This window comes from Sarcophilus harrisii, chromosome 2 (genome assembly GCF_902635505.1).
Source record: "Sarcophilus harrisii chromosome 2, mSarHar1.11, whole genome shotgun sequence".
NCBI classification, from domain to species: domain Eukaryota; kingdom Metazoa; phylum Chordata; class Mammalia; order Dasyuromorphia; family Dasyuridae; genus Sarcophilus; species Sarcophilus harrisii.
In genome coordinates, this window is record NC_045427.1 from 530,479,582 (window position 1) to 530,497,255 (window position 17,674).

At 37.5% G+C, this 17,674-nt stretch overlaps 1 protein-coding gene across 1 annotated transcript in view; it reads left to right on the forward strand.

Moving 5' to 3' along the window:
• Window positions 1-3,082: 3,082 nt before the first annotated feature.
• The window catches only part of CHSY1 (chondroitin sulfate synthase 1), an 82,124-nt gene continuing 67,532 nt past the window's right edge, over window positions 3,083-17,674 (forward strand). The window contains exons 1-2 of the mRNA XM_003755597.4: window positions 3,083-3,468; window positions 13,798-14,293. Coding sequence (XP_003755645.2) covers window positions 3,098-3,468; window positions 13,798-14,293 — 867 coding nt within the window. The 5' untranslated portion in view covers window positions 3,083-3,097. The remainder of the gene's footprint in view (window positions 3,469-13,797; window positions 14,294-17,674) is intronic.

Sequence of the window (17,674 nt, forward strand, 5' to 3'; positions counted from 1 at the left end):
CAGACAGCCAATCTTTTGGCAATCCACAGTAGTTTGCAAAAATGGATTTTCTCAAAAACAGTTTTATATATTTATATAAACTTGAAAGTTTTCAAAACTCTTTACATTATGATATTTGAGCCTCACAACAGCCATAGAGCAGTATGACCTCCATTTTATAAATGAGGAAACTGAGGGCAAGAGCTTCAATCAGGTAGCTATATTCATTCACAGGTGTAGTAGTGTCAGAGGTAAAATACAAACTTGGGCCTCTTCTCAATCCAAGTCCAACATTCTATATACTTCCATACTGAAGTATAGCTGAGTAGTCAAGTAGGGACATTAGCCTATGTGAATTTCAATTTTCTCATTTGAAAAGAAGGCTGGACTACCTGTAGGTTCCTACCAACTCTGAATATACTCCCACCTTGTAATTAAGAGGACTCAAAGTATGGTCTAGTGAATAGAGAGCTGGCATTAAAGCCAGGGAGATCTGGGTTCCAAATCTTGCCTCTGACATAATCAGGATGTGTGACTCTGAGTCACTTACCTTTTCATAGCTCTAAGCAACTCAATTAGACTCTGAGAAAGATGCTGACCTGTCTTGGTAGTAATCTTTGCCAATGAAGTTCTAGTTCTAGTCCCTGTCTCCTAACTAAAAGTAATATTTATCATCGTCATTAATTTCAAAGGCCATTTTCACCTTGTGCTCTTGATATGGAAGAAATGTTTGGTGGAATGAATTAACATAGTCCAAACAACTGATAAGACATATCTGAGCAATAGTGGTGAGTCGAAAAAAGCTAGCTGCTTGATCAGAGTGGAAGATGCAGTAGTTTGTGATTTCACTGAGGACAGATGGTAGAGTAGGTTAGATAATGCTGAATGATTTGACAGGTGTCAAGAAAGCTCCACCCCACTTTCATTTCATTGCATGACTCAGGCAAGCAATCTTCAGAAATTTTATTTGGATGTCTTTTCTTGGTTTTTTCCCGCAAAGAAAATGTAAGAAAAACAACCCCACCATCAACTCCCTCTGCCCACAAAAAAACAAAAAAAAAAAAAACAAAACAAAAAAAAAAAAAAACCTCCTACAAAGCCCTGAAAAACAAAATGCTGGGAGGGGATATACATAATGCTTCTCAGTCCTAGCAGAGTTTCTGGTACTTTCTTTGCACAAAGATTTTTAATGGGGGCTGTGGGATGAGAAAATAAGATCAAGAAAAATGTTCGATTTAAAAGGTGATAAGTAAAGTGATAAAAGCCATAATTTGTCAAACAGACAGCTCGAGAGAATGCATTTAAATGTGAGATTGAGGATGTTCCTCCTACCTCTTCCTAATTTTTGCCTTAGGTCCAGTCTTAGAGAGATTAGGGTGAGCACAATTTGCAACCCCCCATGTACAAAAAAGCAAGTCACCGGAGGAAGCCCCCTCCCCCAGCCCCCCAATCAAGCAGGTGCCAGCAGAGTAACAGGCCCAGGAGGAGAATGAAGATACAGAAATTTTGAAAAAGGACGTTTAAAAGAAAAGGGGGTGGGGAGAAAGAAAAAGAATGTTAAGTAGCCTGTGCATCCAGCATTAGCACCAAGTCCCATTTCCATTTTCCCTTCTCTTGCCGTCCCCACCTACACGCGCACGAGCCCGTCCTAGCTCCCCGAGCCTGGCAGAAGCCTTTCTGCCCGGCCTCGGGGACGACGCGGGCCGCTTTCGCCCCGCAGGTAGCAGCACTAGGGCTGACGTAGACCCGAACCCGACCAGTGCAGACGTGGGCAGTTCCTTAGTCGGTGGGGCCGCGAGAAGGGGCGGGGGGCCCAGCGTGGCCAGGCCTCCCCCCACCCCCCGGCGGGCTGGGGCCAGACCCCTCCCTTTCCTTTTCCACGTCAGGTTTCTGGGGAGGCGAGGCCGCGGCGGTTAGACGGGGCGCGGGTGTGGCGCGAAGGGGCACCGGCGGCGACGGCACGCCCTGGCTGAGCGGCGGCTCGGCTCGCTCCCAGGCCCGGCGGATAACGGGCGCCGGGGGCTGGACGGAGGGGAGGGCCCTGCCCCCGGGGCTGAATTCCCGCCCAGCGCGCCTCCAGGCCCAAGACCGTTAGTCGCTTCCCCACTCCTCACTCTGGGCCCCGGGGCCGGCTAGCCACCTCTTTTCGCCCGGGGTGCAGCGGAGCTGGGGACCAGGGCTGCGCGCGCCGGGGATGGGGGGATGTTAGCCGGGAGGAGGAAGAGGGAGGGAGCAGAAGGAAGGAGGAAGAAGGAGGGGACTCGGCAAGGGAGGGTTCTTTTCTCTCTCAGTCTTTTTATTTTTTTATTTTTGGCCAAACTTTGGCCACGTGAACCGCCCCCCATTCACTTTTGCGCCAATGGGGCAGCGAGGACGGATCCCGAGCGAGGCCACGGGACCACTGCCGCGGCAGCCGCTTCATAACGCGCTGTGCGTGACGTGAGGGGCTCCTGTTGCAATGGCGAGCTGAGCCGGAGGATGTACAGCAGCAGCGGCGGCGCCGCCGGCGACTACGAGGGCAGGGGTAGCGCTAGCCTAGAGGAGCCCAGCCAGCCCGCGGGGCAGGGGAGAAGCAGGGAGGGGAGATCCACGCTGCTGCACCGGCCCCGAGCCGCCGAGCGGGAGCCCTCGTTGCCGCTCTCTGGTCCCTTTGCCGTCTCCTCTCCCTCCTCCTCCTCCTCCTCCTTCTCCAGCGCCGCCGCGCGCCGGGCATGGTCCCTTCTTAAAGGCGCAGGACCGCGGCGGGGGTGGGAGGGGGGGCCCGGGCAGAACAAAGCGCCGGTGCTCGCGGGGCGAGCTAGGGGCCTGCGGGCGGATTAGAAGGACCCCGAGGAGCCATGGGTATGCGGGGCCTGCCGCAGGCGCGGCCGCGCTGCCTGTCCCCGGCCCGGGGCCGCTAGGACAGACAGGGTGGCCTCCCCAGACCGGGGCATCGTGACGGGCCAGCTCTCTCCCGCCGGCCGGTGAAGAGAGTGGACGAGGGAGTGCAGCGGGCGAGCCCCCGGCTGGAGCCGCGGAGCGCAGTGGGGTCGGGCCGACTCGGAGGAGGCTGCCCTCGGGGGAGGTGGCTGTTTTTCAGGGGGTGAGGGAGGCTGTGGGGCCGGCGGGCAGTTGGGGAATGGCTGGCAGAAGCCGCCGCTCCTGGCTCAGTGTGTTGCTAGGGCTCATCCTGGGCTTCATCCTGGCGTCACGGCTGATCCTGCCCCGCGCTTCGGAGCTGAAGAAAGCGGGTCACCGGCGCAAAGCCAGCCCGGAGGGCTGCCGTCTGCCGCAGCAGCTGCAGGACCTGCCGTCGCAGCAGCAGCAGCAGCAGCCCCCGGTGCTGTCGCTCGGCGGGGGGCGCGAGGACTCCCGCAGCTCGCTGCTCTGGCCTCCGGAGCTGGCCGCTGGCGGCCACCCCGACGACCTACCCCGGGCCAAGAACTTTCTTTTCGTGGGAGTCATGACAGCCCAGAAGTACCTGGAGAACCGAGCCGTGGCCGCCTACAAGTGAGTGTTGCCTGCTAGGCTCCGCATCCCAGGCAGGTCCTCGGGGCACATCTGACTTCATCTTCATTCCTCAGCCTAGCGACTCGGGAGGGCGGGGAAGTTCCTTCCGAGCCTGCTTCTCTGTTAGACAGGGCTGGCTAAGCCTGGGGGAGAACTGGGGTCTTTCTCTCGTCTCGGGGGCGGGAGAGGGCCTCTGCAGATGACACAGAGCATGAGATACTTCCCTGCAGCTGTAACCCCCTTCTTGACAAAGCTAGAGGGGTTCCAACTGTGCTTATCTGGATACATACCTTCCTTGGATTTCCACAAGCACACAAAGATACGTGCATTTTTTCATTTAGGCCAGGAGTTCTTAACCTGAGGTCCATGACCCATTCTGCTCCTTGGATAGGTTTTCTATGGGATCTGTGAATTTGAAAAAGGAAAATATTTTCATCTCTATTTTCACTAATCTCTAACTGAAATTTAGCATTCCCTTAAAATATTTTAATGCATTATTCGGAGAATGTCTGTCTGTCTGTCTCTGTTTCTCTCTCTCTCTCTCTCTCCCTCTCTCTCTCTCTCTCTCTCTCTCTCTCTCACACACACACACACACACACACACACACAATATTCCTGATTTAGACTTTGAGAACCCTTATGGAATGAGCATTCGACTCTTAAAAATTGAAGGATGCCTACCAGGAATTCTGCCACTCCAAACTGAATTTGTCCAAACAGCTGCTATTTTCTGAAGCACTTAAAACTTTCTGGCATTTAACAGACAAAAGAAAAGTGTCTTTGTTGATGGTTAAGATAGCTATCCTAATAAATCAAGGTTAATTTTGATTATTGTAATTGGACTCCCATAAATGGAAGAGCAGGCAGAAATCTATTGTAATTCTATAATAGAATAGGAATCTTATGTGTCTTTAAGGGTACTATATTTTTAGTAACAAAAATTTTTTTAAGAAGTAATGGTTTTCAAAAAATATTCCGGCATTATGTATTTTTTTAAATTTTAGACCTTTTTTTCTTTTTTACTGGGTGTGTTTGAGGAGGGCATAATATCTATGTACTTAATGAAAGAATTTGTATTAGTAAAGTTAAGAATAATTATTGCAGTATCGATGTTACTTAGAAAAATAGAAGTGTTCATGTTTAGGATGAGCAGTAGGCTTTATAAATAGAATTTCTGGAATGATGGCAGACAGTTAAATTATGGCTGAAACTAAAACTGAAATTTTACCATGAATTAGATGGTGGAAAGATAATAGGAGATGGTGGAAAGATAATAGGTCTATTTTCCTGGAATTGAGTCTTTAAAATTTCAAAAATTGAATCTTTTATGGGTATATGTGAAAGATTTCAAGACATATGTCAGGAAAGTCAATTTTCTTACTTATACCACCACAGTACTAATCCATTGGGAAAAATTTTTCCAGAATGTGAGAAAGTTGAGTTTGGATCCATGTCCTATTGTAAATGTCTGGTTTGTATCCTAGATCATGCCTGAGTCATTATTATCCCCAGTCTCCATTTCCCCATTACCTCCTCTTCCCCATCTTGTTCCCCTCAACCCTGCAAAATAGTAGTTAAAATCAAAAAGGAGTCTGTGACTGAATATACCAGAAGGCAAGAAGAGTGTTAGTGGGGAATCAGTCGCTATCAATACTGATCTGATTTTACATATATGCATTTAATTTTCAAGTTTCCATTATGTTACATACATTCAAAGCTCAGATTTAACATGTAGGGTTACTGACTGGCAAGCCAAAGAAAATTCCTTGTAAGTGGAGTTTGGTGGATAGTAGATTGGTTTGTGCATCAGAAGAACGATTGTTTTCTTAGTAAATTGATTCCTTATTACCTTATGTGAGTCACTTAAATTTTCTTGGAGCATCTCCATCATAAAAATTCATGAGATTTCCAGCATGTTATAGTGCTAGACTTAGAACCAGGAAGATTTATGTTCAAATCCTGCCTCTGGACAATAACTGTATGGCCATTGGCAAGTCACTCTTTGTGCCCAAAAAAAGAAGGAAGGAAAGAAACAAGCATTTATTAAGCATTGACTGTGTGTCACAAGTATGCTAAGTAGTGCTTTACAAATATTTCATTTGATCCTTACCAACAACCCTGGGTGATAGGTGTTTTTGTTATCCCTATTTTCCAGCTCAGGAAACTTAAGACAGACAGAGTTTGTGACTTGTCCATGATGACACACTAAGCAATATACGAGACAAGATTTGAACTCTGGTCTTTCTGACCACGGGCCCACAATGCCTCGCTAGCTTTTTCATTTATAAAATGAGAGTTATAATACCTGTGCTATCTGTTTCATAGTAATGTTGTGAATCTTAAATGAGATAACGTATTTAAATTGCTTTACATACTTTAAAGTGACACATAAACATCAGTTATTTGAGATGGTTGAAAAAATATTGTATATTCAAAAGAAAACCATTGTATAAATTCTTCATTTATTTTTGGTAACAATCTTTTAAAAATATGGCTATCATATCCAGAATATCGGATTGCTAGGTGATTAGTTTATCAATTATGTGATGCAACAAATGCAGTATTATTTTGAAGACTGATCAGTGTGGTTACTATTTTCCTAGAGTTTAGGTTGTCATATTTCCCATATTCTTGACGTTGGCTTATTATTCACTTCTAAATGTCCTTGATTTTGGGGTGTTAATGTTGACCCTAATACTTTTTCTTCCATTTCCTCTAATGAATACTTGTTGGAATATTTTCAGAAAGGTAGAAAGATCAATCATTTAGCTTTAAGACTCTTTCTTACTCTTTTTGTGGTGATACCACTACCCTTTCCTTCCTTCTCATGCTACTCACTTTCCTTGGTTCTTTTAAAACAAAACAATGAATATTTTCTGTAACTTGCCCCTTATCTCATCTATTGAGGAAACATTAGGATTCAGGGGACTTGTGAAGTGAACTTTTCTCATTGGTTGAGTTTTGGCACCATACAGCAGATCATTCCACTAATCTAAAGATGGTTTTGACTTATTGGGGATTGTCATTCAACCAGATAATTTTTAATTTGAGAAAATGAGCTTGACTTGGATTTGTCAGTTACAGGCTAGCTAGTCAGTTAATAAACATTTATCAAGTACATTCTATGTGCCAGTTAATGTGCTGAGCATTGGGGTTACAAAGAAAGTCAAAAAAGAGGCCTTGTTCTCAAGGAACTTACAATCTTATGGGGGAGATAACAAACAAACAAATAAGCACAAATAAATTATACAGGATAAATGGGAAATAATTGACAGAGGGAAAGTGCTAAAAATTAGAAGGGTTGTGAAAAGCTTGAAATTTTAGTTGGAACTTTGAGGAAGGCAGGAAATGGAGATGAGATGGGACAGCATTTGCAGGCATGGGGGCATAGCCAGAGAACATACCTGAAACTTAGCTATGGAGAATCTTATTCAGAGAACAGCAGGGAGACCAATGTCACTTGATGGAAGAGTGCATGGAAGGGAGTAAAGTGTAAGGACTGGAGAGGTAGAATTTGGGTTAGAGAAAAAGGCCTAAAGTATGATGAACTTTGAATACCAAACAGAAGGTAATTATATTCACATATGCCTTAAGAGTTAGAGTATGACTATTTCTAAGCTGAAAGCTAAGGTTCATTCTTTAAATGAAGTAATGGAGTCATTTTGTTGCAAATTTAGGCTTAACTCTTTTGTTGTAGCAAAGATAGTACTTGGTTAGTGAACCTGAATGTGTACATGAAACTATATTTGTATAAATTACTGTGTGTAGTGACACTATTACTAGATACAGTTACTATATACTTGTATAATAGGATTTTAGGATCTAGGATTGAAGGAAATTTGGAAATCACCATGTTCCGTCTCCTCATTTAGAGATGAAGAGACTAGGACCTCAAGAAGTGGTTTGGATTTTTTTCACTCACAGTGAGTACAGAGATGGGAATCTCTGACAAAAAATCCAGTATGAATTATGTTTTTTTTTTAAACTGTAGCATACTCCTTTCTTTATCAGTGATGCAGAAAACAAACAGAAAAACCCAATGAAGACTGAAACAGCCAGAACAGATCTCACAAAGTCAATACAATAAAAGCAGGAGGTGCTCCTGCTTTATAAATAATTCTAGCAAATTTAGTTACCTGGTTTTCAAGTCAAAAGAAGTAAATTAGAAGAGGGAACTGTTACAGGCAACAGTAATCCATAAACTGTCAGCAAGTGAATAAACTTAAATTTTTGAATTTAGTAGCCTGGGGTCAATAGCCCTGTGTGCCCCACTGAGGCCCTTCTGTATTGCAGTACTGTATAATCACTGGGAGACTGTTGCAGTATAATATCAAAAGTCTGGAATCTCTCTCAGTTTTGTTATCTATTATTGAAAGAGTTTGGGCATAACATTTAGGCTTCACGAAAGTTTAGTTTCCTCATCTATAGGTGTACTGTATTTTCATTTTATATTTGAAGGATATATATTTTCTAAGTTAACATGTTTGGGTCTTAGATTATAAAACACATTGTGAAGTTTATGACTTGGCCAGAGTAATTTTTCTGGCAAAGGTTGATCAGAAATCCTTATTTGTCCATCACTTAATTTACCAACTGAAATTAACAGAATGCAATGTGGATAAACTAAAGAATGCAAATAAAGGAGATAAGAGTTTTTGTTTTTCTCTTGTTAAGAATGACTAAGGAAAATAGAAAAACAGTTTGGCAGAACTTAGGTTTTGACCTATTGATGACATCATACCCTATAATAAGTTGAAAAAAGATATAAAAATTAAATATAAAAGACATCAGGAAAATACACTTCATAAGCTGGGATATAGCTTTTTTTTTTTTAAATTTGGATACAGAGATTGTTATATCATATGTCAAATGTTGATTATCAATTATGGGTTATTTAATAGAAGAAAAAAAGGGAAGCTAGTCTGGGCTTTCCCCCCCTCTTTTCTGCTTGTTAACATCTTTTCTAGAGTTTCACTTCAACAAACGTGTTTAAGTAGCCATTCTCATTAGACATTGCTCTTAAAAATACAAAAACCAGTTCTTTCCTTCTAGGAGTTTATACACCTCTAGTGGAAAACAACTTATGCATAGATAAGTAAATACAAAATACTTTCAAGGTAAATATGATTTTACAGGGTTGGGTGAGAGGCAATATTCTAATGAACATAAAGGATTAGGAAAGGTACTTGAGATGAACTTTGGAAGATTTTATAAAGTTGGATGGAGATAATTTAAGAGATGGAGATGAAGGAGAACATTCCAGGAATGGAATATAGTCCTTGCAAAGATATAGAAAAGATGAAATGCAGTATCACAGAATGGCAGCCAGTAGGCATGAGTGCTTGAAAGTAAGCCTGGAAAGGTAGAATAGAGTCAGATTGTAAAAGGCTTTAAAATACTAGATGAGGAATTCGTATTTTATTCTAGAGCAAGGGATTCTTAACCTGGGATCCTTGAGCTTGTTTTTTCTAGATATTTTGATAACTGTGTTTAAATATAATCAGTTTTTTTTGTAAACCTATGTATCTTATATATTTTAAAACATTATTCTGTAAAGAGGTCCATAGACTTCACCAGGAGTTAATGAAACGTCAAAAAACCTAGGACTCCCTCTCCTCAAAGGCATTAATGAGTAACACCATTTAGAGCTAAGAAGTGACATTTTCCAACTTGTGCTTTAGCAATGTCACTTTGGCTGCTTAATGAAGGCTTGAGTGGAAAGGAGAGAGAAAGGATTCAGGAAAACAGATTAGGTTGTTGCACAAAACCAGGTAAGAGGTGATGAAGTCACTGAATAAGGGTGATTGCGGTATGAGTAGAAAAAGGTATGGGGAGAAAAAAAGTTGAAATTGGTTGAATTGGTGTGATTATTGTACATTTTCTCATATATGTATATATATTTTTGTTTTGAAGATAAAATTCTAATTTCTCATCTGCATAGCCTGTTTAAATAATTGGTCAAAACAAAGAAAGCTTTTATTTTCAAACATTTTTTCTGATAGAGGTATGTTTTATGTAATATGAGTGTTTATTAAAAATTGCTGGGAATAAAAAAAAACCTACTGGTAGAATCTTTTTATTTAGTAAGCATTACAGATGTGTTTGGATCCAAGCAGAAATGATTCAGTAAAACTTGCTTAGATTTCAACTTTAGAGAAGTTTGTGTATGCCAGATGACTGGTGGTGGTGGTGGTTGTTGTTGTTGTTGTTGTTTTAATACATAAATCACAATCAGTGAATGGACTTCACCTTTCAAAGGGAAAAATCTTAAAGTATAAAAATATACTCTTGGAAAAAAAAAGTTCTTGCTATATGATCATTGAAGGAGAGGAAATATAAAAGGACTTTTCTTATTTAAGCTATGATATCTCACAATTAACCCCCATTAACAACCTAATAGCCAGCTTTTTTTTTCTTTTAACAACAATGAAAACAGTTGCTCTTAGTAATAGAGATTCTCAGAATTTGTTTTCTAAAAGTGCTATGAACAGGAAAGCTTGTAATAACATATTGAGACTCAAGTTTGAGGACTTTATCACTATTTCCCCACAGCCCTTTTAGTTGTTCCACTAAGGATATACTGCTGTTTGTTAGTTGTTGGGCTGCCAGCAAACAGGATTTGTATAGGGAGTATTGCTGAGAGGGCCAGTAACCTCAACATAAAGGGGCCTGTATCTTTTCCCAGACCTTGGACTACTCATTCAAACATATAAAGACATAATTATGTTTCCAGACACAGTACTATATTCTGAAGACACAAAGATGAAAAATAACACAATCTTTCCCTCAAAGAGTTGACATTATTAGTGATGTATATACAGATAAATATAATACAAAATACAATGTGATATAGGCAAAGGAAAGATTCAAGATGCTTTAGGAAAACTTGAGGAAGAGAGGAGGACTTGGAAAAGTAAACTTTCCTATTAGGAAGTAGAGCACCTAAGTTGAAGAATAGAAGAATTTAGAGGGGTAGGTGTAAAGAGGTCTGGAGAAATGCATGGAAATGAGAAGGGACAGGAATAAATGGCAAGTTGAAGAGGGAATTTAATGAATTGAGTTGTCATCTTTTTCAATTCTTCTTTAGAGAATGTAAGACAAATAAAAATTTAAAAACTTTATTTAAAATAGAAAATACAGCAAAATATATTATTTAATTGCTAATTTAATCAATCTTATAATGTATGATAACAGAAAAATTATTGGTTAGTTAATTCTTTTAAATTGACAATATTATACTTGCTCAGTCATTACGACTTTTCCAGTAAGTACTAGAAAAACCAGGTGACCTATTTATACTTGGAATGCTATAGATATTCTATGTGTTTCAGTTTGAGGAAAACTTCCTCTCTTTTAGTATATCTTTTTGTGATGCTATTTATTATGGTTTTATATCTTGTTAAAATATTTTTTCTAACTCTAAAAGCCATAGAGCCCTGTAACACTAAACTCAAAAACACTTCAAAAGTGTCATAGATGTTAGTTTGTTCTGTAGCCAAAAAAACCCAAAAACTTTATGCATGAAATAATTATTCTTGTATAATAATACAATGTAATACAACTCTTATTGATTTGTATTTCTATGTCTTAAGAGAACATTTGGAAGGGAAGTAAATTCTTGCAATGAGATAACAAATCAGTATTTTCATTCAAAGATTAAATATAAAATAAAAATTCCAAAAACAATTGAAAATGCAACTGTCAGTATAATTTATTAATTATAATAGTTAATAATTATTATTTAGGGCATTTTGCTAGGTGTACATAAGTGAAAGATTTATATTTGAAGTTTGATCTGAGATACTTAAATTTTCATCCTTAGCTAGTTTTTCTTCCTGCCCTTACCTATCTTTAATTAACGCAATTTTTAGATTAAATAAACTGCCTTAAATATGAAATGAGATTAATTTTTTGTCCTTAAATTTAAAGAGTACTAATGGAATAAAGAGGTAGGGTAACATGTGAATAATAAACATTGACACTTTTTCTCTTTTGCCCAGTCAGACTTAAAAGGTCACTGAGCACAATCAAGTTACATTATATAGTCTGCTAACTTTTGCCATGGGTTCTGCAACATTATTTAGTAAGAAAGAGGAAAATATAAATGTGACATAGGGTCCCAAATTGTAAAAAGGGGAAAAAAATTAAAGTGGTAAGTGAATTGGAAAAATTATATCTTCTTAAAAGCATAATTCCTTACATATTAGAGGCATTCCATAAATATTTGTTGAATTGAATTTGAAAGCAATAAGAGCAATAGATGAGAGACTTCATGGATTGATAGTGAAAGACTCAATTGATGAGATGGTCAAAGTGATAGAATTAGTTCAAGTTTTACAGCATAAGATTTTGATGGATTTAGGTAATCTGATGAGTAAATATTATATTGCATACCTGATCTGGTCTTTTAAATAGATAAATTTGTTAGTAATGAAAGCTTTTGAAATAGCAGAATTTGTCTTCTTGTTCTTCATACTTTTCTTCCTTTGTTTTATTGGATGCAATTAGATGCAATGCATAGCTTGCCTTGCTAAACTTGCTCAGTTTTTTTCTATATCATTAGTCTTGAAGAACACATATTAGGACACAACACCTTTGAAATGTCTTCTAGCCTGTTGCCTAAGCAGTATTGGAGTTATAAGCTGTTCTTTAAGACAAAGTCATGAGATGAGTTTGCTCAATGGTCAGAATGCTTTATTTTATCATATTAGATTTTGCCTCCTTAATTTTTTTGCACCATTTAACTATTATTTAAAAAGTAATTCTCCTAAGTCCAGAAATCGACAAGTCTCCAGAAATAGTTTATTTAACCTACAGAACCTCAAAATTTTGTTCCACAACAAATTTATACCTTTTTTGAGCAACTAAGACTTCTTAGTTGCAAACGATTTTTATTCTTCAGGAAGTTTGAGAAACTCATTTATATTCAGTTTGGCTAATAGTAATTTCATGCCTATTCTGTGTGGTTAATGAGTGCTAAGCCCTGGGAATATGAGTGGAAAATAGTGTAATTCCTGGCCTCAGGGAACTTATTTTTCTCAGACTAGTAATTACAAAGGACAGAAATACAGTCATCATACTTTTTCTTGTTGTATAAAAAGGAATGACTAAAATAATAATTAAAAAAAAAACCCCAGAGAGGCTTTTAAACAGTTTTAACATTTTTGGTATTCCAAATTAATTAAAACATGCATTTGGGATTTGTTTTTCCCACAATCCTAGAGTTAAAAGATAAGATAATGAATTATCTCAGGGAACTTATTTTCCTCAAACTATTAGTTACATAAAACAGAATCCAGACATCATACTTTCTGTTTCTTCTGTTACATAAAAAGGAATAGCTAAAATAACCAAAAAGCAGAGAGACTTTTAAATAAAGTTTTAAGGTTGTACTTTGTACTCCAAATGAATTAAAACATGCACTTGGGACTCATTTTTGCTACAGTCCTAGAGTTGAAAGATAAGATAATGAATTAAGATACTTTTTTGATTCCTAGAAGCTTAAAGTCCTTACTAGACAGCAGTGAGAAATATCATAGTATAATAAGAAGATAAGGATTGTACTAGAAATGAGAATAACTGGATTCATGGGACCTTAGAACTAGAAAGAACCACAGAAATCATCTCATCTGACCCTCACCTTTTATGGATAAAGAAACCAACATGCAGAGCTATTAAGTGACTTGACCAAGATGCCTCAGGTAGAAGTGGTAGAAGTGGTATTCAAAGTCATATATACCTTCCCAAGTGCTGTTCTCTCTTGCTTCTTGTCTGGTTTCAGTTGTTTCTGTGGTGTGTCCTTGGGCAAATCACTTAATCTCTGGGCCTGTATTTTAAAACTGGAGATAGGCTGTTGTGACGGGCATATTGGATAATTTTCAAAGCTGTGTACTTTGTGATTAAAGAGAATGAGTGATTCAGAGAGACATTTAGGCCTTAGTTTTTTGGAGATAGGGAAAGTCTTCTCCATACACAGTAGTACGTCTTCTGGGTACCAAAATCCATGGGTAATGATCTTTTGGGACTTGTAAATCTGATTTCTAATTAAATCATTTAATAAAATTTAAGTTTGAAGGGAACATTTTGATATTCCACCCTTTATCCTATGGTATCTTTTGTAACAGGATTTGATCATTGGCATCAGTTGCTTCTCAGAAATAATGGAGGGAGAAAGCAATTTGCTTTCCATTCTTATGAAAGACACTAATTTTTCAGAATGAGCAGATACCCCAAACTCTGGAAATTTGAAGTATAAAAGATTATTGAATATAAAATTAGTTTATTTTCCTCTCTCATTTGAGCTCTAACTGGAATTTATTTTGATTCTAGAACATGGTCCAAGACAATTCCTGGGAAAGTTGAATTCTTCTCTAGTGAGGGTTCAGACACATCCATACCAATTCCCATAGTGCCACTACAGGGAGTGGACGATTCCTATCCACCCCAGAAGAAGTCCTTTATGATGCTCAAGTACATGCACGACCACTACTTGGACAAGTATGAATGGTTTATGAGAGCTGATGATGATGTTTACATCAAAGGAGATCGTCTGGAGAATTTTCTAAGGAGTTTGAATAGCAGTGAACCCCTCTTTCTTGGGCAGACAGGACTGGGCACAACTGAAGAGATGGGAAAATTGGCTCTTGAACCTGGTGAGAATTTCTGCATGGGTGGTCCTGGTGTGATCATGAGCAGAGAGGTGCTTCGAAGAATGGTACCACACATTGGAGAATGCTTGAGAGAAATGTATACAACCCATGAAGATGTGGAGGTGGGACGCTGTGTCCGGAGATTTGCAGGAGTACAGTGTGTCTGGTCTTATGAGGTAAGAACACAGTTATTTAATGATTTATAAGCATTCTTGGCTTTTTTAGTATTGAATCAGTGTGGGAAATTCATACATCCCTCTCATATTGAAAGTTATTTTATGAGTTATCATATGCCCTTCATGTTTTTGTTTCTGATTTGTTTAAATTTTCTCTCTAACAAGTTTCACATTTCTTTTCTTATACTTAATATGAAGGATAATGCTTTCAATTTTTAATAATGATCTTAGTTTTTGTTACTTAATTTTGAAAAAGAAATTAATCCACTGTAATTGTTTCCAGCTTATAGTTAACAAATGGGTGGAACATGAGAAAGGGATCTTCAGATTTGTGTCTTCAGACTATTGCATTTCACAGATAAGGAACCTGAGTCTCAGAATGGCTTATCTAAAAGTCATGACCATATCAAGAGGTCATTATAATTCAATTAAACATTTAAAAAATTATATATATATGTATATATATATTCAGAAGTAGCAATTGAAAATTATTTTCTAATTTTATATATATGGGGCATTCTTCTAGGCAAAGAGTAATACAAAGATAAGCAAATTTCCTGTCTTCAGAAGCCTTGTAGGTTAGCCCGGAAGAATGAATACTTATAAATAGATGATTGGAAAGTGAGAGTATAGAATGAGGGACAAATAAAAGGGGGTAAGGTCTGTGAAGATATGATTCCTTCCAGGTATGGGAGGATAAGGTTTGTAAATAGGATGGAGTTCAATGCATGGATTTTGATTTGGGGACATGCAGAATAAGTAAGATTTTTATATTGAGATGAGGGAGATTGAAAGTGTTTAGAAGAAATAAAATTAATTCTAGACACAGGAGAGGACACAGAAATAGAAAACATGTGGATATGTTTGGAGAATGAGTGGTGTAATTTGAAGGATTATTGATTAGAATAAGTCTAGGAAATGTTGATGCTAGACTATAGAAGGAGTGATTATAAGACTAAGAAGTTTGGACTTTACTTGATAGGCATTGGAGTCCCATTGAAAGTTTTTGAGTGGAATGACATGATATAGCAAACTTTGATCCAATAACAAAATATTTGATATAGAAAAAATATTTAAGAAGTAGCAATTGAAAATTATTTTCTAATAATCAATTAAAAGGTGCTTTGTTCTTGAATGTTTTCCTCATTCCTTCAAAAAAAAAAAGCTAAAATGATGACTTTTATTTCAGAGATACTTTTTTGCTAGAACTGTTTTTAGAAAAATGAGATACTTTTCTCCCATGTAGTAACATATGCAAGGACAATATATAATTAGGGGTATTACAGTATGTAGCAACCAGTTGATTTTCATTTGAGATAAATTTGCCTGAATAGTTGATCATAGAAGCATTTCATTCTTGCCAATGCATACTTTTAAATTTCTTCTAATCAGTATTTCTTCCAGTTGAAATTTTAGAGATGTGAACATTTCCAGTGCTGCAGGGAGTAGTCTTTGTTTTTGTTTCAAGTTATAAAATCACAAGAGTTATGTAGTAAAGACAAGACTTGAGCAGAGTGCACACTTTGATCTTTTCCCCCCTAAATTGCATTGGCATTAAACTAAATATGTGTAAGAGATCTTATTTTCAAAGATAAAAGATAGCTAAGAGAATCCATGAGAAAACACAGCTGTTTTGAAGATTTTATGCAGTTAAGAGCAGCTGTCTTATATATTTTATATTTCTGGCTTCCTATTAAAACAGAAGTATTTTCTATGCTTAATTATATGCGTAGAAGCTCAGGATTTGTAACATTATGAAATTTTATTTTTTAATTAAAAATGTTAAACTAATTTTTGTTTTTATATCATCTTTATTTTCTAATTTCTTTGCCTTCCCTCCTCTTCCAAGAGAATCTCTTATAATATAGAATTTTTAAATGGGAAAAATAGTTTAGCAAAACTTATTAGGATTGAAATTGTGGCTTTTTCATATATTTCTTCATATCTACAAATAATTTAGGGAAAGTATCAAAGTATCTTCTGATATTTCTTCTTTGAAAATAACTGATCATAATTTCTCAACATTTTGTTTGTGTTGTTGCTATTCTTTCCCATTTGCATTGTCCTTTTTCTTAGGGCTTATTGTTTTTCTGTTTCTTCTTACTTGACTTTACATCAATTCTTATAGGTCTTCCCATGCTTCTTTGTATTCATCATCTTTATTTTTTCTTACACATATTCTGTTATTCATTTATTATAGCTATTTTAGCCTTTTCCCAATTGATGGACATGTATTTTGTTTTGAGCTTTTTAATGCTAGAAAATATGCTGCTGTAACTAGGTGCCTTTGGGGCCTTTTGTCATTGACCTCCTTGGAAGATATGCTCAGTAAACAGATCTTTGAATTCAAAATTTTAAAAGCATTTTAGCTATTTTCTTAGCTGAATTCCAAATTGCTTTACACAGTGATTGGACCAGTTCATAGTTTTATCAATCAATCATTAGTGTGCCTATTTTTTCCACAACCCCTCAGACACTGACATTTTGTATGAAGTGAAATTAATGGATTATTTTAATCATTAGAAAATAGTTTTATTATTTTATTATTAGTTACTTGCAACATTCTTTCATATGATTGTTAATAGTTTTGTATTCCTATAAGAACAGTTTATTCAAATCCTTTGACTCCTTATGTCTTGGGGTGGGAAGGATTGGCTTCTGTTCTTAAATATTTCTGTTAGTTACCTATTTATCTTAGACATTAAACTCTTATTACAAATATTTAATAAAATTATTTTCCCTAATCTGTTTCCCTTCTTGTCCCAGTTGCATTAATATTGCTAATGCAAAAAAGCTTTTAAATTTTGTGTAATAAAATTATTTTATCTTTTTTAACTACCTCAATCTCTTGTGTGGTTAAGTATTTACCCTTGTATAGGGGTATTGTCAATATATTTCTTTGTTGTGTTATCATATCTGTTTTTTTAATGTACACTTTAAAAGCTAGAATATTTGTGGCCACCTTTCTTTTAGATAAATGTCAGAATAAGGAGGTTAGAGCTTATGTTTTTGTAATAGTATTTTATTTTTACAATTACATGATAGTTTTCGAGATTCATTTTAGTAAGCTTTTGAATTCTTTTTTTCTCCTTCCTTCCCTTTCTCCCTAAGACATCAAGCAATCTGACATGGATTATATGCATGCAGTCATTTAAAATATTTCCATATTTGTCATATAGCTCATGTTTTCAATGTTCTTTATGGCAATAGCAAAAGAATTGGTCCCAAAACTAGTAGAGATCTCTTGAGTACCCATTTCTCAGGTAGTGAGAAATCATTATTCTTCAAAAGCTACCTGTCCTGAGAATTGACTGACTACCTATCATTTCCAGATGGTTGGAAGGAAAATACAATATCGATGTTCCCCTTAGAATTGATGTG